The 26,091-nt window shown below is 27.7% G+C and overlaps 1 protein-coding gene across 4 annotated transcripts in view; it reads right to left on the bottom strand.

Moving 5' to 3' along the window:
• The window catches only part of LOC142231792 (3',5'-cyclic-AMP phosphodiesterase-like), a 769,719-nt gene that overhangs the window by 339,432 nt on the left and 404,196 nt on the right, over window positions 1-26,091 (bottom strand). Inside the window, exon 1 of one of the 4 annotated variants that reach the window (XM_075302433.1) lies at window positions 9,173-10,385. The exons of the other annotated variants lie outside the window; for them this stretch is intronic. Within the exon in view, the coding sequence (XP_075158548.1) occupies window positions 9,173-9,225 (53 nt within the window). The 5' untranslated portion in view covers window positions 9,226-10,385. Of the gene's footprint in view, window positions 1-9,172; window positions 10,386-26,091 lie in introns of those variants that run through there. 4 annotated transcript variants of the gene reach the window in all.

Raw genomic sequence — 26,091 nt, 5'->3', positions numbered from 1 at the left:
TTATGGACCGATGTGGACCAATTTTTGCATGGTTGTTAAAGACCATATACCAACATCATGTACCAAATTTTAGCCGGATCGGATGAAATTTGCTTCTCTTTGAGGCTTCGCAAGCCAAATCTGGGGATCGGTTTATATGGGGGCTATATATAATTATGAACCGATGTGGACCAATTTTTGCACGATTGTTAAAGACCATCTAGCAACACCATGTACCAAATTTCAGCTGGATCGGATGAAATATGCTTCTCTTAGAGGCTCCACAAGCCAAATCTGGGGATCGGTTTATATGGGGGCTATATATAATTATGGACCGATGTGGACAAATTTTTGCATGATTGTTAGAGACCATCTACCAACACCATGTACCAAATTTCAGCCGGATCGGATGAAATATGCTTCTCTTAGAGGCTCCACAAGCCAAATCTGGGGATCGGTTTATATGGGGGCTATATATAATTATGGACCGATATGGACCAATTTTTGCATGGTTGTTAGAGACCATATACCAACACCATATACCAAATTTCAGCCCGATCGGATGAAATATGCTTCTATTAGAGGCTCCACAAGCCAAATCTGAAGGTCCCTTTATATGGGGGCTATACGTAAAAGTGGACCGATATGGCCCATTTTCAATACCATCCGACCTACATCGATAACAACTACTTGTGCCAAGTTTCAAGTCGATAGCTTGTTTTGTTCGGAAGTTAGCGTGATTTCAACAGACGGACGGACGGACGGACGGACGGACGGACGGACGGACGGACATGCTTAGATCGACTCAGAATTTCACCACGACCCAGAATATATATACTTTATGGGGTCTTAGAGCAATATTTCGATGTGTTACAAACGGAATGACAAAGTTAATATACCCCCATCCTATGATGGAGGGTATAAAAAAACAAAATTAGAGGTCAAAGTTTTTGCGACACCTGAAGAAGCAGTTGATGCGTTCAGAATGCATCAGAATGGAGATACACCAATCAGAGTGGTAAAAGTGTTTCGACAACACATACAAAATTGTATATTCCCCATCAAGTGATCTTAGTGGACAATATTTTTTTAAAGTAATTAAGCGATTTTCTGCAATTAATAATTGTTTTTGTTCTCTTTGTCCCAAAATATATAAGGCAATCTTCGTATTACCGAAGAGAGTTACGAGAATTGCATCAACAAGAAAAAAGGTAAAATGTCTAAAAATTTAACTTTTTTCTGGAAATAGTTCATTTTCTCCAAAACGCCAGAAAAACAATTAAAAAATAGGGACTTTGCAAATTTTTGCTGCAAATGTTGAGAAAAAAAACCCCCACAAAAAGACCCAAAACTAAATGCCTATTTTTATCCCTATACGACTTAAAAAGAAAAAAAAGCGACCTAGCGGGAAAAAGCCAAATTGGCATCACTGTTACTGAACTTCAGGCTGAATATACACACTTGGTTAAATTTAACAAACAAATGCAGTGAATTCTCTTAAATGTAAACACTCATGGTCCCAAAATTTTGTCCACATTTGGGAGGTGGTTAATTTTAATGTGTTAATATAACAAACGTCCCCAGACAACTGTCCACATTTAGGAGGTTTTCAAAGTGGCCAAGTTTGAGAGGTTTCACTGTATGCTATTTTATTTTATTTTATTTTATTTTATTTTATTTTATTTTATTTTATTGTATTTTATTGTATTTTATTGTATTTTATTTTATTTTATTTTATTTCATTTCATTTATTTTACCATTTCTTTAATGAACGACTTGATTCTAGTTCCAAAAGAAAGCAATGTCTGATAACTCTGGTTAATTTCTTGCCTCCTGTAATCACTACTACATTCTCTTGTTGCAATAATCTTCACAACGAAAATAGATCCCATCTATTTTTTTTTTGTATATACCTGCCATTGAAAATATTATAAATCAGATCATATATGAGATAATAATAATCAATATACATTTAATATGCAAGGATTAATCAGTCACTAATGCCATCGATATGTTAACTAATAAACGAATAAAAAATGCCTAAGATTAACCAAAAAAATACGTACGCACAAACTTTATTAGCAATCGTGTTCCCCACACCAACAACAACAACAACACTAACAAAACAAACACGAAACCGAAGATCTCACGAGCATTAGTATATTTGAATATTATAATCTCCTAGCAGGTGGTCAGAAGGTGGGGGAGGTGGTGGATAAGTCAGGAGTTAACATATTTGCCATAGATATGTATGTGTTTGCTAAAGAGCAACAGTATACGAAATAGACTAACAGACACCACTCCTTCTCTGAAGTTTGACCAATGTTCATGAGAACATACATAACATACATACAGATATACGAGTATTTTTGGTTTGGTCTGTGAGCCGTAAAGCTAAAATAAATAAACCACAATAAAACAACCAAATATAGCATATGGACTTGACTATTTGCCATAATATCGATGCCTAATATAGAGTAAAAGAAACAAAAAAAAAAAATAGAGATTTGAAAAGGAATTTAATCTGATCGCACTGAGAAAAATTTCCTGATTATGTTTTGCATATGAAGAAATTTCAATTTTTATAAATATTATTGTCGGAAATTCCAGCTACATAATATTATACATACCATATAAACCCCTCGTAATACGAATGTAAAAGTAATTACATTTAATTGTACATACCTGTAATTAGAAAGAAAAAACAAAGGTTATTTATATATTTAATAAAAATATTATTACACCATAAAGTACTACTGTGTTTAAGGGTGTGGGCAGAGAAAATATTACCTATGTTGTCAATTAGTAAATAATAAAATAAAAATTTAAAAATAATGAATTTTTAAAATTTTTTTCAAAATCGTAATCAGAACAATTTTTATTTTATTTAATTATTACTATATTTAATTAGTACAAAAATATATAAAATATTAATAAATTAACAAACAAGTAAGAATGTATTATTTACTGAGAGAGAAATTATTTAATTTTATTTTAAATGTGTTAGCATTGCTAATTGTTTGCTAATTCTATGGAAGTGAGTTCCATAGACGTATGTTGAATATGAAAAATTTACAAAAATTTTCTATAGAAAAAAATTTTACAGAATTTTCTATAGAAATAAAATTTTGATAAAATTTCTATTTGACAAAATTTTCTATAGAAATAAAATGTTGATAAAAATTCTATAGAAATAAATTTCGGACAAAATTTTCTATAGAAATAAAATTTTAAAATTTTCTAAAAAAAATTTACAAAATTTCCTCTAGAAATAAAATTTTGGCAGAATTTTCTATCGGAAAAAAAATTTATAAAATTTTCTAGAAAAGAAATAAAATTTAACAAAATTTTCTATAGAAATACAATTTTAACAAAATTTTCTATAAAAATAAAATTAAAAAAAAACTATAGAAGTAAAATTTTGACAAAAATTTTCTATAGAAATAAAATTTTGATAAAACTTTCTATAGAAATCAAATTTTGACAAAAAGTTCCAAAGAAATAAAATTTAGCAAAATTTTCTGTAGCAATAAAATTTTGACAAAATTTTCTATAGAAATAAAATGTTGACAATGGAATGGAATGTCATTACTTTTATATGTAATTTAATTTGTTTTTATTTATATTATTGTGCGGTTTTTATAAAATATAATGAGCTATTTGATTCAGTGCATTTGTTTAATTTTAGTAAACAAATATGATATTTTCTCATTTATTTGATTAATGGGTCGACTCTAGAGAAGAAATAAATTTTGAAAAAATTTTCTGTAGAAATCAAATTTTAACAAAATTTTCTATAGAAATAAAATTTTAACAAAATTTTCTATCGAACTAAAATTGTGATACAATTTTCAATAGAAATTAATTTTTGACAAAATTTTCTATAGAAATAAAGTCTTGACAAAATTTTCCATAGAAATCAAATGTTGACAAAATTTTCTATAGAAATAAAATTTTGACAAAATTTTCTATAGATATAAAATTCTTGACAAAATTTTCGATAGATATAAAATTCATGACAAAATTTTCTTAGAAATAAAATTTTAACAAAATTTTCTAAAGAAATAAAATTTTAACAAAATTTTTATAGAAATAGAATTTCGATAAAATTTTCTATAGACCTAAAATTTTGATATAATTTTCAATAGAAATTAAATTTTGACAAAATTTTCCATAGACATAAAATTCGTGACAATATTTTCTATAGAAATAAAATTTGGACAAAATTTTCGATAGATATAAAATTCGTGACAAAATTTTCGATAGATATAAAATTCATGACAAAATTTTCTATAGAAATAAATTTTTAACAAAATTTTCTAAAGAAATAAAATTTTAACAAAATTTTCGAAAGAAATAAAATTTTAACAAAATTTTCGAAAGAAATAAAATTTTAACAAAATTTTCTATAGAAATAGAATTTTGATAAAATTTTCTATAGAACTAAAATTTTGATATAATTTTCAATAGAAATTAAATTTTGACAAATTTTTCTATAGAAATAAAATTTTAACAAAATTTTCTATATAAATAAAATTTTAACAAAATTTTCAATAGAAATTAAATTTTGACAAAATTTTCTAAAGAAATAAAATTTAACAAAATTTTCGAAAGAAATAAAATTTTAACAAAATTTTCTATAGAAATAGAATTTTGATAAAATTTTCTATAGAAATAGAATTTTGATATAATTTTCAATACAAATTAAATTTTGACAAAATTTTCTATAGAAATTAAATTTTGACAAAATTTTCTATATAAATCAAATTTTGACAAAATTTTCGATAGATATAAAATTCGTGACAATATTTTCTATAGAAATAAAATTTTGACAAAATTTTCTATAGAACTAAAATGTTGATATAATTTTCAAAAGAAATTAAATTTTGACAAAATTTTCTATAGAAATAAAATTTTGACAAAATTTTCTATAGGAATAATAGTTTGACAAAATTTTCTGAAGAAATATAATTTTAACATTTTCTAAAGAAATAAAAATTTGACAAAATTTTCTACAGAAACATAATTTTCTATAGAAATAAAATTTTAATAAAATTTTCTATAGAAATAAAATTTTAACAAAATTTTCTATAGAAATAAAAGTTTAACAAAGTTTTCTATAGAAATAAAATTTGGACAAAATTTTCGATAGATATAAAATTCGTGACAAAATTTTCGATAGATATAAAATTCATGACAAAATTTTCTATAGAAATAAATTTTTAACAAAATTTTCTAAAGAAATAAAATTTTAACAAAATTTTCGAAAGAAATAAAATTTTAACAAAATTTTCGAAAGAAATAAAATTTTAACAAAATTTTCTATAGAAATAGAATTTTGATAAAATTTTCTATAGAACTAAAATTTTGATATAATTTTCAATAGAAATTAAATTTTGACAAATTTTTCTATAGAAATAAAATTTTAACAAAATTTTCTATATAAATAAAATTTTAACAAAATTTTCAATAGAAATTAAATTTTGACAAAATTTTCTAAAGAAATAAAATTTAACAAAATTTTCGAAAGAAATAAAATTTTAACAAAATTTTCTATAGAAATAGAATTTTGATAAAATTTTCTATAGAAATAGAATTTTGATATAATTTTCAATACAAATTAAATTTTGACAAAATTTTCTATAGAAATTAAATTTTGACAAAATTTTCTATATAAATCAAATTTTGACAAAATTTTCGATAGATATAAAATTCGTGACAATATTTTCTATAGAAATAAAATTTTGACAAAATTTTCTATAGAACTAAAATGTTGATATAATTTTCAAAAGAAATTAAATTTTGACAAAATTTTCTATAGAAATAAAATTTTGACAAAATTTTCTATAGGAATAATAGTTTGACAAAATTTTCTGAAGAAATATAATTTTAACATTTTCTAAAGAAATAAAAATTTGACAAAATTTTCTACAGAAACATAATTTTCTATAGAAATAAAATTTTAATAAAATTTTCTATAGAAATAAAATTTTAACAAAATTTTCTATAGAAATAAAAGTTTAACAAAGTTTTCTATAGAAATAAAATTTTTACAAAATTTTCTATAGAACTAAAATTTTGACAAAAATTTTCTATAGAACTAAAATTTTGACAAAATTTTCTATAGAAATAAAATTTTGACAAAATTTTTTATAGAAATAAAATTTTAACAAAATTTTCTATAGAAATAAAATTTTAACAAAATTCTCTATAGATATAAAAGTTTAACAAAGTTTTCTATAGAACTAAAATTTTGACAAAAAAAATCTCTAAAAATAAAATTTTGACAAAAATTTTCTATAGAACTAAAATTTTGACAAAATTTTCTATAGAAATAAAATTTTGACAAAATTTTCTATAGAAATAAAATTTTAACAAAATTTTCTATAGAAATAAAATTTTAACAAAATTTTCTATAGAAATAAAAGTTTAACAAAGTTTTCTATAGGAATAAAATTTTAACAAAATTTTCTATAGAACTAAAATTTTGACAAAAAATTTCTCTAAAAATAAAATGTTGACAAAAATTTTCTAAAGAAATACAATTTTGACAAAATTTTCTATAGAACTAAAATTTTGACAAAATTTTCTAAAGAAATAAAATTTTAACAAAACTGTCTATAGAAATATAATTTTGATAAAATTTTCTATAGAAATTAAATTGTGATATAATTTTCAATAGAAATTAAATTTTGACAAAATTTTCTATAGAAATAAAGTCTTGACAAAATTTTCCATAGAAATCAAATTTTGACAAAATTTTCGATAGATATAAAATTCGTGACAAAATTTTCGATAGATATAAAATTCATGACAAAATTTTCTATAGAAATAACATTTTAACAAAATTTTCTAAAGAAATAAAATTTTAACAAAATTTTCGAAAGAAATTCTATAGAAATGGAATTTTGATAAAATTTTCTATAGAACTAAACTTTTGATATAATTTTCAATAGAAATTAAATTTTGACAAAATTTTCTATAGAAATAAAATGTTGACAATATTTTCCATAGAAATCAAATGTTGACAAAATTTTCGATAGATTTAAAATAAATAAAATAAAATTTTAACAAAATTTTCTATAGAACTAAAATGTTGTAATAATTTTCAATAGAAATTAAATTTTGACAAAATTTTCTATAGAAATAAAATTTTGTCAAAATTTTCTATAGGAATAAGATTTTGACAACATTTTCTAAAGAAATATATTTTTAAAATTTTCTTAAGAAATAAAATTTTAACAAAATTTTCTACAGAAACATAATTTTCTATAAAAATAAAATTTTAAGAAAATTTTCTATAGAAATAAAATTTTCGTGTTTTGTTTTTTATTGTTGGTTTGTACTGTAATCATATTTTTTGTTTTGATCTCAGCTTTAAAACCATTGTGTTGACTAAACTACAAGAGTAGCTTAACTACCCAGCAAAAAAAGCGTCGCCAAAAAATAATGAAAATGTTCTTTTTGGATCCGGAAGTTGTGCAAAATTGACGCAGAAGCGATGAATTTAACATGGGATTGTCATAGGACGGAAGTCCTCCATTTCAACAGCCGTTGCACTGAATTTGCATCACTTCTTTAGGTGTAATCCGAATTCAATGTTTTGGAGGTAAATTAAAAAATTCTGTGATATTTTGTCAAATAAATAATTTTTATAATTTTTAATGCATACTAATGATTGTCGGAAACGTTTGACCTCAAATATTTTAAAAAATTCACAATTTTTTCAGATTGGATTTAGCATTTTTTTCGACCAACTTTAAATGATTTGTACCATTTTATGAATTCTTACTCCGTTTTTAACGTATTTGAAACAAAAAAGTTAAAATTACCCATTAAAAGCATGAAAAAACCAAAATATAAAAAATTGAATTAAAATAACTTCCTGGGTAGTTAAAATAAAGAACGTCATTGGTAGTGCATCTTCTGGAGGTGTTTTTAAAGTTGTCTCTTTGGAAGAACTTCCAAATTTTTTTGCTGGGTAACAGAGGAAAAGAATGTTTGTCAAATTTATTTGGGCAAAGGCTTATAGACTGCAAGATGGTGGGATGGTCGCACGTTTCGGAATTACCGCATTCCTCATCAGCATCCTCTACTTGCAGCAAAACTATCAACCAATTATCAGAATAAATTCGGGCAGTTCGCTAAACCCAATGTGAACCACACTTGAACCTTCCGAAGAAAGGTTTATGATAGCCGGCTTATGCCGAAATAAATTCATACAAACATCTCTCTTTTTCTTTGCCACCATCAAATCATCGATTTGAGTGCAGTTGGCTGGGTTTATTTTGAGCATGCTACATCGGTTATTTTGACAATTTTCTTTAAATAAATAAAAACACTCCCTCAGTGGAAATTTCTTTAGAAAGTTCTACGTTCTGGGGGGCTTAGACCCCCCCCCCCCCCCAGAAAAATTGTTGCCACCAGGTTAGGTGAGGTTTCCTGATTAATTTTTTTTTATAAATGTTTATAATTTTTAATGCATTATAACGCTTGTCCGAACATTTGTCCTAGAATATTTTCAAAAATTATTAAAATATTAAAAAAAAAAATTATTAAAATATTAAATTTTTCTAGAAAGGATTTAGCAGTTTTGCGGCATAATTTGAAAAATTTGTACCATTTTATAAACTCTTAAACTTCCTGGTTAGTTAAAATAATTAACTACTTCTTTAGTTGTGCCAACACCCAATTTTTTTATGGAAAAAAGTGTGGAACTACTTTTAGTTGCTTTTTTTATAAATTAATTGTCTAGTTATGTTTTTTATTAATTTTTATAAAATAAAACATTAATTGAACCTATAACTTCGGTTTATTAATTTTATTTATTATAAAATTATACCCCCCCCCTAATAAAATTTTCTAGCTACGCTAATGTACATTTTCCATCCAATTCGAATTCTGCTAATCGATTCGATTTGCAAATTGCCAAAGACGATATTGGTCAACAAATTAAAAGCCCAATTTGTTGATTATAGAAATTCGGTTTGTCGATTTTTTAAATGCAAAATGAAAATTCCATTAAATTTGTATTCAAATCTAAAATACACAATCTAATGCAATACCGAAATTTTTTATCGATTAAAAGGTAAAGTGAACTGAGTGAAATTAAATCGAATTGAGAAATATGTAAATAAATATCAAAAATTTATTAAAAACAACCTTCAAAATTACGTTTTCCCTCAATATTTACCTTGTTGGTGAATTACGAAAATTATAACAACAACAGCAGAATGAACAAACCATATACACCAAAAAATTTACACCACCACCGCACCACGTTGAGCTAGCGTTGTCAACTTCGTCACCACACTCGGAATTTTCAACTCCACCACTTGCTTTTTCACCAATGCCAGAGCTGCCACCACCACCACCACCGCCGCCAATGCCACCACAATTAAAATCACCACAATGTGAGGCTGGTGTTGGAGTTTTAGCACCCAAAAGTTCAGTGGCCGAGGCTGAAGATGCCGATGCCGGAGTTAAGGTAACACCAGCCGCCACTAAGGCGGTCTCTACTATGGAGGCAGCCGATGATTTTCGTCTACCTTTAATATGTGGTGAATTCGATGATGCTGAAGAGGCAGCCCTTAAGAATTTTGTTAAACGTCTCGTAGTTTTAGATTTTGATTTCAATTGCTTTTGTTGTTGTTGGTGTTGTTTATGCTGATACTGAATGTGATGATGGTGGTGATGATGATTAAAAGCCAATGAAGGATCCGATTTCAAGAGAGGCGGAGAATTTATTGTTGATAAAGGATTATGGGGTAAATGTTGTGGTAAATGGGTAGGTAAGGAGAATTTACGAAATGAATTGGCAGAGATTTTTCCCGACCCCGTATTTGTGAATGTGGGTGGTGGGGTCGTTGTTGTTGTTGTGGCGGTGGTGCTTGTAGTTTTTACATTTATCAAACACTTGGTGTGATCGAAAGTCAGCTGTTTGGCTTTCTTTTTCACCTTTGTAGTTGCTTTGAGCAATTGCTTGGAGGTGAATTTCTGTGTGGCTAACAGAGAGCGTGGTGGTGAAGTTTTCTGTTTAATGGGTTGCTGTTGTTGTAGTTGTTGCTGCTGCTGCTGCACCAAAGGTTGAAGTTTATAACGTAAACTTTGATGATGTTGTTGCTGTTGTGGTGGCAATTGTAAGCGAATATTTTTTCTTGAGTTGCTGGAATTATTGTGAGATGATGATGAGTTCGATGAAGATGAGGTTACCGAAGTTCTTGGTTTACTAGATATTCTAGCCGATGTGCTGGTTCCTGTTGTTGTTGTTACTGTAGGTCGTGAAGTTGTTGTTGGTGGTGGTGCTGGTGCTGTTGCTGTGGTGATGGTGGTGTTGGCGGTAATAATTGTTGATTTATTTGTTATGCTTGTTGTTGCTGTTGGTTTGTTGTCTTTGTGATGTTGTTGTTGTTGTTGTTCTCTCCGGCCTTTGCGAATGATAATAACCTCTTCCTCATGTGATAGTTTTCTATGGTGGTATGACGACGATTCTTGTTGTTGTTGTTGTTGGCGATTATCACTTGCGGCATTTGTTGCTGTCGTATTAAGAGGTATTGATGTTGCACCACGCAAAGCCTTTGCCTCCAATGTTTTTATGTTGGAGGACGCCACCTTAACCCGGTGACCTTAGACTTTTGATTCACGAAAAAAATGCTTTCAATTTATAACACAAATCAAAGTCTTTTATTTATTTTTTTTTTTTTTGCTTATCACAAGGGTGTGGTATTTTTTGTTTTAGACAGATACAAAATTTAAGGTTAGGTTTTATATACACTGCACTATTTGTGAGATATATTTGTTTTGCCACTTTCTTCTATAAATTTCACAATAATTTTTCGCTTTTTTTGGAGAATAGATTTTTCAAGGAATATTTTTTATAATTTCACTTTACACTTTCCTGTAATTCTAGGCTTTTTTTTATATATTTCTTTTAAATTATATTCTCTTGATTTTTATATAATTATCTCATTTTTTCTCTTCTTTAGGCCAAAAGCCGCGTTGTTTTATTTTTATAATGGGATTGCTTTATTTTAGATGTTTCGATTTTATTTATTTTATATTTCTGTTGTTTGATGTTTTATTTATTTTTTTTAATTTTTGCCACAAACATTCCACCGAACCAGCAGTGGTGTTAGCTTTGTTAATATCTATTTTTTTTTTTGGTTTCACTTTGAGCAGTTGTTTTGTTATTTTGTTCTCTTAATATTTTCTTTAGTTTCCTTTTTGTTTTATTACAACAAGTTTGTGTTTTTGCATTGCATGCTTGTTTTTTTTTTTGCTACATTCTAATATTCTTCAAACATTTTTATTCTCCCCCACCATAGGAAAACACACATGTTTGACTGACTCGCTATCAGAAGGCTGATGGCTGGCTCTCTTGGCTCTGGTCGTTGTCGTTGTTGTGCGTGCGTGTGTTTGTGTTATATTCATTCGGCTTTACAGAGCTAAGGAATATTCGTGATACAACGGAGTATGTTACACGACAACAGCAGCAGCAGTAGCGGCAGCATCAACATCGACGTTACAGAGGAGTAATGAGATGATATGCGCTTGTTGTAAATACACTCTGAGAAATGTTGAAGTGCTTTTGTAATTGGTTGGCAATGCTATTGCATGGATATTTTGGTTTTGCTTTTGTGCGAGAGAGTAAAGAGAGAATGGCCTTTGTGATAAGATAGAGTTTTTTGTGTAAATTGTGCCGGTAATCTCTGTGTGTGGGGAAGACTTTAGTATGTAGTTTGGTCGTAGTGAAAACTTTTTTTTTATTTTATTTAGAGATTTTATATCACTTTTTGTCAGTGTTGCCAACTCCCCAAGCCCAAAAAGCACCAAAAAAATATTATAAATTCTAACATACCACCTTCCACCACAAAATCGAAAATTAAATGCTCTACTACTAAAAAAAAAAAAAAAAAAAAAAAAAAAAAAAAAAAAAAAAACTTCTGAAGATGTATTATAGAACTTTTGTGAATTGAATTTCAAGAAGTTAAGGTGGGTATTAAGATCGAGTTTATCCGCTAAAATATAAAATAGTCATTTTTTTCACAATTACTTTTCTTTAATAAATCATTTTAAGGAATACAAACTTTGTGAAAATTTGCTTTTGGCTATTCCCCATCAAGTTATAATAAAATTTTTATGCCCATTTTTACTGAGACAGTTTTCACTTTAGCGGCAAAACTCAAACTTAGTACTCACCATTATGAACCGCTATTCAAGTATACACCTTGATCAGTTTTAATGCTTTCGTCCAATTCATTTTGATCAGTAATGTTTTTCAACTTTCAAAATATTACTATATGGAAGGAGTCTATTGCTTATTTCAGTTGTGCGTGCTTTTGTGAATTTAATACAAACGTTTTTAATGACATCTTTACCAAATTCAAAAATTCGACACTCTTCGCTCTACTTTCCTACAGAATACCCTAAATAACAATATTAATTAAAAAATAATCAATACCAACTTCATAACAATCAAATTCTATATTTGGCAATAAATTGGAGTTTCTTCGGCTCTTGAAAGTCTAGTCAAAATTTTTGTATCAATTAAACTTAATACTATTCAAAATAAAAAAGCACCAAAAGCACTAAATGAAAATGCCAAAAAGCACCAAGTTGGTGCTTTTTTTGAAAAGGCACTAAAAATGCAATTTGGTGCTTTTTAGAAATCAAAAAGCACTAAATTTGGTGCTAAAAGCACCAAATTGGCAACACTGCTTTTTGTGTTTTTTTTTTTTATTTTGATATTTTTGCTTTGAGCATTGGTTGTTTGGTTGGAAATGGTCTAGTTTTATTTTTTGTTAATATATTTTTGTCATTTTTTTGTTTGTTTGTTTATTTGTCTTTAGCCCACCATTGGCCAATATTGTTTTTATTAATTTGTTCAGATTATTGCCTGATTTAATAACTGTAATTTATATTGAATGAAATTTTAATCTTTCTGTACATTTTAAATCAATTGTTTTCAAAAGTAAAAAACGATAAAAATCGGGCTACGTTGAAATTATGATACCCTAGATAATCCTATAGAATTATTCGTATTCGACACATTTGAATTGTGTTATTTCGAATCAAAGGCTCGGCTTAGCATTTAAAATAAAGAATTTTTTAGGAAGTTTTAGAAAACCTTATTCAACCAGAATGAATTAAAGTTTTCCTGTAGAAACCCCTATTCAGCCGGGCTGAATTAAAGTTTTCCTAGAGAAAACATTATTCAACCAAACTGAATTAAAGTTTTCCTATAGAAAACCTTATTCAACAAGGCTGAATTAAAGTTTTCCTACAGAAAACCTTATTCAGCCAGGCTGAATTAAAGTTTTCCTATAGAAAACCTTATTCAGCCAGGCTGAATTAAAGTTTTCCTATAGAAAACCTTATTCAGGCAGACTGAATTAAAGTTTTCCTATTGAAAACCTTATTCAGCCAGGCTGTATTAAAGTTTTCCTATATAAAACCTTATTCAGCCAGGCTGAATTAAATTTTTCTTGTATAAAACCTTATTCAGCCAGGCTGAATTAAATTTTTCCTATATAAATCCTTATTCAGCCAAGCTGAACTAAAGTTTTTCCATAGAAAAACTTATTCAGCCAGGCTGAATTAATGTTTTCCCATACAAAAACTTATTCAGCCAAGTTGAATTAAAGTTTTCCTTTAGAAATCTTATTTAGCGAGGCTGAATTAAAGTTTTCCTATAGAAATCCTTACTCAGCGAGGCTGAATTAAAGTTTTCCTATAGAAAACCTTATTCAGCCAGGCTGAAATAAAGTTTTCCTAGGGAAAACATTATCCAACCAGACTGAATTAAAGTTTTCCTGTAGAGAAAACATTATTAAAACATTATTTTTTTTTATCCTAGAGAAAACATTATTTAACCAGACTAAACTAAAGTTTTCCTATATAAAACCTTATTCAGCCAGGCTGAATTAAAGTTTTTCTATAGAAAACTTTATTCAGCCCGGCTGAATTAAGGTTTTCCTATATATAACCTTATTCAGCCCGGCTGAATTAAAGTTTTCCAATAGAAAACCTTATTCAGCCATGTTGAATTAAAGTTTTCCTGTAGAAAACCTTATTCAGCCAGGCTGAATTAAAGTTTTCCTATAAAAAACTTTATTCAACCAGATTGAATTAAAGTTTTCCTATAGAAAACCTTATTCAACAATGCTGAATTAAAGTTTTTCTATAGAAAACCTTATTCAGCCAGGCTGACATACAATTTTCCTATACAAAATCTTATTCAGCCATGTTGAATTAAAATTTTCCTATATAAAACCTTATTCAGCCTGTCTGAAATTATGTTTTCCTCTAGAAAGCCTTATTCAACCAGGCAGAATTAAAGTTTTCCTATAGAAAACCGGGCTGAATTAAAGTTTTCCTAGAGAATACATTATTCAACCAGACTGAATTAAAGTTTTCCTATAGAAAACCTTATTCAACAAGGCTGAATTAAAGTTTTTCTATAGAAAATTTTATTCGGCCCGGCTGAATTAAAGTTTTCCTATAGGAAAACCTTATTCAGCTACGCTGAATTATAGTTTTCCTATAGAAAACCTTATTCATCCAGGTTGAATTAAAGTTTCCCAACAGAAAACCATATTCATCGAAGCTGAATTAAAGTTTTCCATTAAAAAACCTTATTCAGCCAGGCTGAATTAAATTTTTCCTATATAAAACCTTATTCAGCCAGGCTGAACTAAAGTTTTTCCATAGAAAAACTTATTCAGCCAGGTTGAATTAAGGTTTTCCTTTAGAAAACCTTATTTAGCGAGGCTGAATTAAAGTTTTCCTATAGAAAACCTTACTCAGCGAGGCTGAATTTAAGTTTTCCTATAGAAAACCTTATTCAGCCAGGCTGAAATAAAGTTTTCCTAGGGAAAACATTATTCAACCAGACTGAATTAAAGTTTTCCTGTAGAAAACTTTATTCAGCCAGCCTGAATTAAAGTTTTCCTAGAGAAAACATTATTCAACCAGACTAAATTAAAGTTTTCCTATATAAAACCTTATTCAGCCAGGCTGAATTAAAGTTTTTCTATAGAAAACTTTATTCAGCCCGGCTGAATTAAAGTTTATCTATAGAAAACTTTATTCAGCCCGGCTGAATTAAGGTTTTCCTATATATAAAACATTATTCAGCCCGGCTGAACTAAAGTTTTCCAATAGAAAACCTTATTCAGCCATGTTGAATTAAAGTTTTCCTGTAGAAAACCTTATTCAGCCAGGCTGAATTAACGTTTTCCTTTAAAAAACTTTATTCAACCAGACAGAATTAAAGTTTTCCTATAGAAAACCTTATTCGACAATGTTATTCAGCCCGGTTGAATTAAAGTTTTCCTATATATAAAACCTTATTCAGACAGGCTGAATTAAAGTTTTCCTATAGAAACCCTTATTCATCCAGGCTGAATTAAAGCTTTCCAATAGAAAACCTTATTCAGCGAGGCTGAATTAAAGTTTTCCTATAAAAACTTTATTCAACCAGGCTGAATTAAAGTTTTCCTATGGAAAACCTTTTTCAGACAGGCTGAATTAAAGTTTTCCTAGAGAAAACATTATTCCACCAGTCTGAAATAAAGTTTTCCTATAGAAAACCTTATGCAACACGGCAGCATTAAAATTTTCCTACATAAAGCCTTATTCAGCCAGGCTGAGTAATAGGTTTCCTATAGAAAACCTTATTCAGCCATGCTGAATTAAAGCTTTTCTTTAGAAAACCTTATTCAGCCAGGCTAAGTAAAAGTTTTCCTACAGAAAACCTTATTCAGCCATGCTGAATTAAAGTTTTCCTATGTAAAACCTTATTCAGCCTGTCTGAAATTATGTTTTCCTCTAGAAAGCCTTATTCAACCAGGCAGAATTAAAGTTTTCCTATAGAAAACCGGGCTGAATTAAAGTTTTCCTAGAGAATACATTATTCAACCAGACTGAATTAAAGTTTTCCTATAGAAAACCTTATTCAGCCGTGATGAATTAAAGTTTTCCTGTAGAAAACCTTATTCAGCCAGGCTGAATTAAAGTTTTCCCATAAAAAACTTTATTCGACCGGACTGAATTAAAGTTTTCCTATAGAAAATCTTATTCAACAATGCTGAATTAAAGTTTTATTAAAGTATAAAACCTTATTCAGACAGGCTGAATTAAAGTTTTCCAATAGAAAACCTTATTCAGCCATGTTAAATTAAAGTTTTCCTATATAAAACCTTATTCAGCCAGGCTGAATTAAACTTTTCCTATAGAAACCCTTATTCAGCCTGTCTGAAATTATGTTTTCCTCTAGAAAGCCTTATTCAACCAGGCAGAATTAAAGTTTTCCTATAGAAAACCGGGCTGAATTAAAGTTTTCCTAGAGAATACATTATTCAACCAGACTGAATTAAAGTTTTCCTATAGAAAACCTTATTCAGCCATGATGAATTAAAGCTTTCCAATAGAAAACCTTATTCAGCCAGGCTGAATTAAAGTTTTTCTATAGAAAATTTTATTCAGCCAGGCTGAATTAAAGTTTTCCTATATAACACCTTATTCAACCAGGCTGAATTAAAGTTTTCCTATATAAAACCTTATTCAGCCAGGCTGATTTAAAGTTTTCCTTTGGAAAACCTTATTCAGCCAGGCTGAATAAAAGTTTTCCTTTGGAAAACCTTATTCAGTGAGGCTGAGTTAAAGTTTTCCTTTAGAAAACCTTATTCAGCCAGGCTGAATTAAAGTTTTCCTATAGGAATACATACAGAATCTTATTAAGCCAAGCAGAATTAAAGTTTTCGTATAGAAAACCTTATTCAGCCAAGATAGACCACCCACATTGCGGATGACTTAGAAAAACTGGGTGTACTCGGACGGTTTTGGTCAAAGCAGAACTTCCTTAACCATCCGTCATACATATGTTTCGATAGTCACATTCTTAACACATGAGGCCTGACCAGACCCACTATGTATTTTAATGTATTTATATGGAAAATATGCTATTTTGTTGATATTATTACATTATTACTGTCGTATTTTCCGTCCTGATTTTTTCACACATCGTTAGGTAATAACATTTTAGGTGGGTACCTGAAGTTTCAAGTCTCTAGATATATTATAAATGTATTTTAATTACAATTAGAATCGAAAAAGGTCTGGCCAGACTCATGTGTCTGTCCGAGGGTTAATGGAGTAAAGTTGGTGTTGCGACTACCCAATAATAACGTTAAGTAGAATTAACGTTTGGTGTAGGGTATCATATGAACGTATTTAGCTCTTGTCATTTGTTTTGCATTATGTTCCCTTTATTGAGGTCTTAACAAAATATTCATTAATTTATTTAACTCATTTTATAGAAAATTTTATTATCACTTAGTTTGTGTTTTTATTTTAATACTTTTCAATTTAGACTGATACCAAATCCAGCTATGATTTTATATTGTAGTTATAATTTTTATTTAAGCTTTTTGGACCAAGGAGATTAATTATAAACATAAAAAAAACATTTCATTGATTTTGAAATTTTTAATACTATTAGTTTTTTTTACTTAAAGTTTTGATAAATGCGTTGAGTTTCCATGTAGAATTAAAAAAATATATATTTTTTGTAATAAATATTCATTACACAGACATTGTTTTCTCATTTCACAGTTTAATAATAAAATTTCATCACTACGATGTAACACATTTTTTTTGTTTATGTATAGCATGCATATACTTAAATTTATTGAATGGAAATATGTTAAAAAAAAAAATCTATCGATAACAAATTTATAATAAATTATTTTAATTTTTATAATTTATATTGTGTAATTTAATTTCTTGTTTTTTTTTTTTTAATTTAAAGTTTAAAGAATTATTATTTAAATTTAATTAAAGGTTATTGCACGAATCGTTTGTTATTTCAAAGATGTAATACTTCTTTGATAAAGATTTTATTAATATTTATTTAATATATTTCAATATTATTTATACATTAATAAATGTTTATATAATTTGGGATAGTTGTATGTTGTTTTTTTGTATAATAAATGTTTTAAAAAAATTATGTTATTCATCTTGCACAGAAAACCATGTTTATAATTGTCACTTATTTACATTGCTGAAATGGTTTTGTTGTTCAAACATTTTTTGTGTTAAAAAAAAAAAAAAAAAAAAAAAAAAAAACATAATAATATTTTTGTTTAGTGGAACTTGACATTTTTAAGGTTTAAAGAATTATTATTTAAATTTAATTACAGGTTATTGCACGATTCGTTTGTTATTTCAAAGATGTAATACTTCTTTGAAAAAAATTTTATTAATTTTTATATATTTCAATATTATTTATACATTAATAAATGTTTACATAATTTGGGATAGTTGTATGTTGTTTTTTGTATAATAAATGTTTTAAAAAAATTATGTTATTCATCTTGCACAGAAAACCATGTTTATAATTGTCACTTATTTACATTGCTGAAATGGTTTTGTTGTTCAAACATTTTTTATGTAAAAAACAAAAAAAACATAATAATATTTTTGTTTAGTGGAACGTGACATTTTTTGCTTTGTCTTAAAAAATATTCTAAATGTTTGTTTTTATTTGTTATTTTTTATATCATTTGTTATTTAAAAATTTAATTTTTTAATTATTTTTAATTTTGAATTTTATTTTTTGAACGTTTATCGAAGTATTATAAATTAGTATTTTTTTCTAATTTTCAGTTATTAAAAGATAAAAAAATAATAGTATGTTAGTTAAAGGAACTACATCAAAAAATTTTTTTATTTAATATATTCCATATTTTCTAAATTTTACTTCTTCACGTTGCTGAATTAATTTTTTTGTTTGTTTGAATTTTTTTTTATTTGTTATTTAATATACCTTCTGTTTTCCTTTTGTAAATTCAAGCTCGAGGTCAGAGTTTTATTTTCTGTTTTATTTTTTTAGATTTATTTTTTTTTTCTACATTTCACTTATTCAAATTAGTTTTTTAGATTTTACATTTTATTTTAGTTTATTGGTACTCGGAATGTTTTTTTTTTTTTGTATCCAAAACATTTTAAATAATGTATTTATTTTCAACCGCATTTTTATCATTTCCACGTTTTAACATTATTCTTTTAATATTTAGTTTTTTTTTTGTTGTGTTAGTTGTTTGTTTAAACATTTTTATATATTAAAAACTATTATAAGAATGGTTTTGTTTAATGGAACTTGAAATTGTTTTCCTATATCAAAAACATTTTTAATATTGGTTTGTTTTTATTTATTTTATTTTTATTGTTAACAGTATTTTATATAAAATTTTTAAAGAGTTTTTCCAATTTTCACTTTTTTTATATATTATTCTATTTTAAAAATATTTATTATAATTGTCTTTTTAACTGAAGTTTTCTTAAGTTTTTTTTATATACGTTGTTTAATTAATTTTATGGTTAAAATATTTTTATATATTTATATTTTTATATATTTATTTATTTTATATATTTATTTATTTTATATTTTGGTTAAATGGCTTATGGAAAATTTTTTTAATATTGTTTTGCTGAAGTTTTTTTAATTTTCTTTTTTTTACATTGTTTAATTAATTTTATTGTTTAAATATTTTCATATATTTAGAAAAACATATTTATTTTATATTTTGGTTAAATGGCTTATGGAAATTTTTTTTAATATTATTTTCCTTTTATTTTTATACATTTATTGTAAACGTATTTTTTAAACTTTCATATATAAACATGCTGTTGACTTAGTTTTTCTTTGTGTAATTTTTTTTTTTTACATTTTTCGAAACGTATATATCTATACGTTGTGTTTTGTGTTTTTTCTTTTGGCCTGTGTTTCTTTTTTTTAATTTTCACTTATTTACCAATGTATTTAGAATTAGTTGTTTTTTTTTTGTGTTATTTAAATATTTTTATATATTTATTTTATATTTTGGTTTAATGGCTTATGGAAAAATTTTTTTAATATTGTTTTGCTTTTATTTCTATACATTTATTGTAAACGTATTTTTTAAACTTTCATATATAAACATGCTGTTGACTTAGTTTTTATTTGCGTATTTTTTTACATTTTAGAAACGTATATATCTAAAAACAGAGTGTTTTTTCTTTTGGCCAGTTTTTTTTAATTTTCACTTATTTACCAATGTATTTAGAATTAGTTGTTTTTTTGTTATTTAACCTAAAATATCCATAACAAACATTTCGGTTAAGACAACTTGGAATTATTAACATATATCGAAAACATTTTTAAATGTTTTTTACTTTATTTATTATATTTTTATTTTTAATTGTATATTTCTAATGTTCACTTATTTTCACTATATTTTTAATTTTCACTTATTTACGTTTTTTAATTATTTTTTATTTGTTTTATTATTTATAGATATTTAGGAGAAAGAAAAAAACCATATGAATATTTTAATTAAATGGATTTTGGAGTTTTTAGTCTACATCGGAAACTTTTCTTTATGTTGTTGTTATTGTTTTTATTTATTATATAATTATTTATTAACTGTATTTTATATACATTTTTGAAGTAGTCTTTCTTTGTTAAAAAAAAAAAATAAATAAATAACAATAATAATATGTTTAAAAATAATTTTTAGAGAGTTTTGCTAATTTTCACGCATTTACCAATGTAATTAGATTTTTTTATGTTTATATATTTAATTATATATAAATATTTTTTACTTATTAGAACATGGAATTGTTTAAATATAACGAAAAGATTATTTAAATGTTTTTTTTTTGCTATTATTGAATTTTTAGTTTTACGGCCATTTTCATGTAGCTCCGTTAGGCTTTAACTGCCAGTTAACAGAAAGTAAATTGCAAATATCTTCTCTCCGGTTAACTTTAACTGAAAAATGTTCGTCAGTTAAGCTCCTAATTGGCCTATGGAATATAAAGGCAAGATGACAGCTTCGTCCATAATACGGTTTAAAAGTTGGTTAGTTAACGGAACACTAACGGAGCTTTATGAAAATGGGGGTTAATTGTATATTTCAAATTATCACTTATTTGCGTTATTTAATTATATATTTTTTTTTGTTAATAATTTTTAAATTAAAAAAACATGAGAATATTTTAATTTATTATTTTATTTTTGGTTAAAGATTTTTAAATTAAAAAAAAAAAAAAAAAAAACATGAGAATATTTTAGTTTAATGTAACATTGGTTTGCCTATATCGAAAACTCTTGTTAATGTTGGTTTGTTTTTATAAAAAAAACACACAATATATCTAAAAACAATTTATATGAAATTTCAAGTATTTTGACAATTTTATAAAAAAAAAATCCACAATACTTTATGTTAATGGAACTTGAAATTGTTTTTTTATACCGTTAATATATTTTTATTGTTGTTTTTTGGTTTGTTGTTATATTTTTATACGATTTGTTTTCAGTTTTCCTGTAAAGACACAACTTTAAAATCACTTCCAAAAATGTCCTCCCAAAGAAAGTTCTTTATTTTAGCTGCACGGGAAGTTCATTTGAGTCAATTTTTTATAACACATACTTTTAATGGAAATTTTAAAATTTGTTGTTTCAAATAGATTAAGAATTAATAAAATGGTAAAAATTATTTAAATTTTGCCGAAAAAAATCCAAATTCATTCTAGAAAAATTGCGAATTTTTGCAAATATTGGATGTCAAACGTTTCAAACAAAAAAAAAAAAAAAAAAAAAAAAAACATTTTCACTACTTTTTTGGCGATGCTAGTTTTGCTGGGATTTTCTTGATTTATTTTTTTTTATTTTTATATGATTTTCTTTTTAAGTTTTACTTGTATAATTTTTACTTGTGTATGTTGATTTAGATTTTCTTTATTTATATTTATATCATAAAATATTTAAAACCGCATATTAATTGGAAGTAGAAATATTGAAATCAACTTTTGGAGAGTTATCGAATAAATATAAAATATATATTTTATATTTATTCATTTTCACTTATTAATAATGTTGAATTCGTTTGTTTTTTTTAATATTTGAATATTTTAATTTTAGTTTATTAGCTTAGATTCGAATTTTAGTATATTTAGTTTAGATTCGCATTAAAATTTTCAAATTAGCTTGAAAATAATTTTAACTTTACGAATAGTATTTATTTTTTTTATTTCATCACATAATTTTTTTCACTCCTTTTTTACACATTTCACTGCAAAATATGTGTAGAACAACAACAAATATCATGAAAATTTATTGATTTTCGAATACATTAATTTTGTTTGCTCGCATAACATTGTTTTTTATATTTAGACTTCATAGAAATGCCTCAAGCCAAAAACAAAAAACAATTAAAGATTTTTCATGCTATGTTGAATGTTGTTTAGAGCATCATTTTTGTTTTTTTTTTTTTTTAGAGCATCATTTTTTTTTTCGTTCTATAACCTGGGCAATTTTTATTTTTTTTTTTCACAATTAATCCGTAGTAGTTATTTTAGAAATGTTTTTTTTGTAACTAAGCTCTAAAAAAGGCATTAAATTTTCTCGTATTCATTCGCTTGAATAGAGGGGCTTTTAAGTTTTTTTGTTTGCACAATTTTTGGTTTATGAGCATTTTTTTAGTATTTTTGTGTTTGTTTTCAATTTTTACAATGAATGCATTTTTTTATTACCCATTTATAGTTGGCTATAAACTTTTCATGACAAATATTTTACCGATTGATTGTAGATTGTATGGTGGAGAGATACGTAGATTTTTTTTTTTTTTTTTTGTAAAAAATTAAATTTCCATATTTAGTGATATAAGCCTTGGATAAACAACCTAACCTCCAATAAAGAGGTCATTCAACTCCGGCTTATTTGACAAGAGGTTTGGCGGGGGGGCAAATGATGCACATAACACACACAAAAACAACCGTAAAATTTCACTTGCAAATGCAAGTTTTGTTGGTTGACAGCTTCTGTTTCATACACTTTACACTTCAAGTTCTCAGACTCCCTTATTATTATTGGAAAGCAAAAAAAATCGAATTAAATTTAATAATTTTTAATACGATTTTTATTGTAACACATGAACACATACACACACCAGCAGAGATTATCATTGCGATTATTCTTCCTCACTATCATTGAATTTTTACTGTATTTTCTCACCAGAAAAACAAAAAGATTTAACCAAGAATCATTGAGATTCTCAATAACGTTATCGATAAGAGCGCAACATACTACTACACACTCACTCATTCATTAACTTGGCCACGCACGAACGCACATACAATGATTTTGGGGGAACACAAAACACCAAAACGATTTATGCTTATTGGTTTATTTTTTTGTTTTAATCACCGAAATCTTTTCTTTGGTGTCTGTGTTAAAAAACAAATTTACTGCGTTTGTAAATAGACACAGCAGCCATTATCGAAATACGCGATTGAACGAACAAAAATCCGTAAATTCGCCTGCCACCAACAAAAGATGGAGGAAATAAACACAGGAATAGCGAACTTTACTAACGAGCCAACCAACCAACAAACGAACGAACGAATGGCAAACGTACTGACTGCGATGGCGACGATGACGACGACGACGAAGACTACGATGTCAACGACGACAAACAATACAATACTGACTGACGGAGGACTGACTACTGCTGGCAGCAGCAGGAGGGTTCATTTGACGAGCTAAGAGCACCCAACCAAATAAAATTTACGAAAGGAGCAAAAATGAAAAGCCCCATTGATTGCTGTTGTTGTTATTGTTGCTGCTGTTTCTAACGCAGTGTATGTAATGGTCGACGTATTTACGACGTTACTACTTAGAGAGTATTTTGATTTTGTTGTTATTACTGCTACTTGCATGAACACCTTGTGTGGTTGAAGTGTACTAAATCGTACTCTCCTATTGAGCTTTTCCTCCTTACTCGCCTATGTGTATAGGGTTTGGTGAGTGAGAGTTAGCCTTAGGCTGGTGGTGGTGGGTGGTAAGTGATTGTGGGCCAGTTTTATTCTTTTAACTTACAGTGGCTGCCAGCAGCAGTAAGTACGTAATAAACAGATAGACAGGTTGATATTAGTTAGAAGCGTTGTCTTGTACTATAATGTGGAAGCAGATTCTATTTTATTAAATACTTAACTAAATGCAGAAAGTAAAGAGCACGTAGTTAAGCACTTACTCGCGCAAATACACACATACGCACACTCTAACTAACATGTGCGTGTGTGTATGCTTTGCTATAAATTATTGTCTGTGGAAAGACGAACAGATATGATAATAACAACAACACCAGATGTTAGCTAAGGCTACCGATATCAACACAGCAGCGACAATGTTGTGCAATACCAATAATTACAATAACAACAACAACAACGAGAACATTGAGAATATCCAGACATAATACAGTGTTGGCAAAAACAAAAGAAAACATTTTTGTTTTTGCAAATTTAGTATAGGATGAAGGCATAGATTATTTGGTTGATTTCGAATGGCTATCGCTATTTTTTGTGGGACTTTGCTGTAAATGGTTCATATAAAAGACGATTTGATGTAATGGGATTTTCAATGAGGGTTGTTATTTTGTTATTCAAAGAAAAACTTCCTATTTTGCGACAAATGATCGGATGTTCATATCATCATATCATATCAAGGAGGAATAATACCAGCCAAATGATCAAAACTTTTACGGGACCATATCCTCTAGGGTGTCCAAATAACCGGTTTTTTTAAAGACGATTTTCGGTTTATCCGAAAATCCCAATTTTTTAAAAACCAGTTTTCGGGTTTTTATTTTGCTCAAAACCGGTTAAAACCGAAATTATAAAAATTAGAGAAAATGAGTTTTAAATACTCATTTTATTAAAAAACAAGTATATACGGCCGTAAGTTCGACCAGGCCTTATGTACCCTCCACAATGGATAGCGTAGAAACTTCTACATAAGAATGTCATCCACAATCGAATTACTTGGGTTGTGGTATCTTAAATCGTTTGCTAAATTGTGAGTTAGTCCATACGTGGTATATATTAGACAAAAAAGGTATGTACAGGTACGTCTACAAATAATTACGAATCGATATGGACTTTTGCACGGTACGTAGAGAGCCAGAATTGAAATATGGGTGTCGCTTATATGGGGGCTATATACAATTATGAACTTGATATGGACAAATTTTTGTGCGATTGGGGATCGATTTATCTGAGGGCTATATATAACTATAGACCGATATGGACCTAGTTAGGCATGGTTGTTAACGGCCATATACTAGCACAATGTACCAAACTTCAACTGACTCGGATGAAATTTGCTCCTCCAAGAGGCTCCAAAACCAAATCTCGGGATCGGGACTGATATGGACCACTTTTGGCATGGTTGTTAAACATCATATACTACCACTACATACCAAATTTCAACTAGATCGGATGAATTTTGCTTCTCCAAAAGGCACCGGAGGTCAAATCTGGGGATCGGTTTATATGGGGGTTATATATAATTATGGACTGATATGAACCAATTCCTGCATGGTTTTTGGATACCATATACTGACATCACGTACCAAATTTGAACTGAATCGGACGAATTTTGCTCTTCCAAGGGGCTCCGGACGTCAAATCTGGGGATCGGTTTATATGGGGGCTATATTTAATTATGGAACGATGTGGACCAATTTTTGCATGCTTGTTAAAGACCATATACTAACACTATGTACCAAATTTCAGCCGGATCGAATGAAATTTGCTTCTCTTAGAGGCTCCGCAAGCCAAATCGGGGGATCGGTTTATATGGGGGCTATATATAATTATGGACCGATTTCGACCAATTTTTGCATGGGTGTTTGAGGCCATATATTAACACCACGTACCAAATATCAACTGAATCAGATGAATTTTGGTCTTCCAAGAGGCTACGGAGGTCAAATCTGGTGATCGGTTTATATGGGGGCTATATATAATTATGCACCGATGTGGACCAATTTTTGCATGGTCATTAGAGACCATATACTAACACCATATACCAAATTTCAGCCGGATTGGATGAAATTTGCTTCTCTTAGAGGCTCCGCAAGCCAAATCGGGGGATCGGTTTATATGGGGGCTATATATAATTATGGACCGATGTGGATCAATTTTTGCATGGTTGTTAAAGACTATATACTAACACCATGTACCAAATTTCAGCCGGATCGGATGAAATTTTCTTCTTTTAGAGGCTCC

Source organism: Haematobia irritans, chromosome 3 (genome assembly GCF_050003625.1).
Source record: "Haematobia irritans isolate KBUSLIRL chromosome 3, ASM5000362v1, whole genome shotgun sequence".
Taxonomy (NCBI): Eukaryota; Metazoa; Arthropoda; class Insecta; order Diptera; family Muscidae; genus Haematobia; species Haematobia irritans.
The sequence above is the reverse complement of the archived record's forward strand: the minus strand, read 5'-3'. Positions and strand labels throughout refer to the sequence as shown.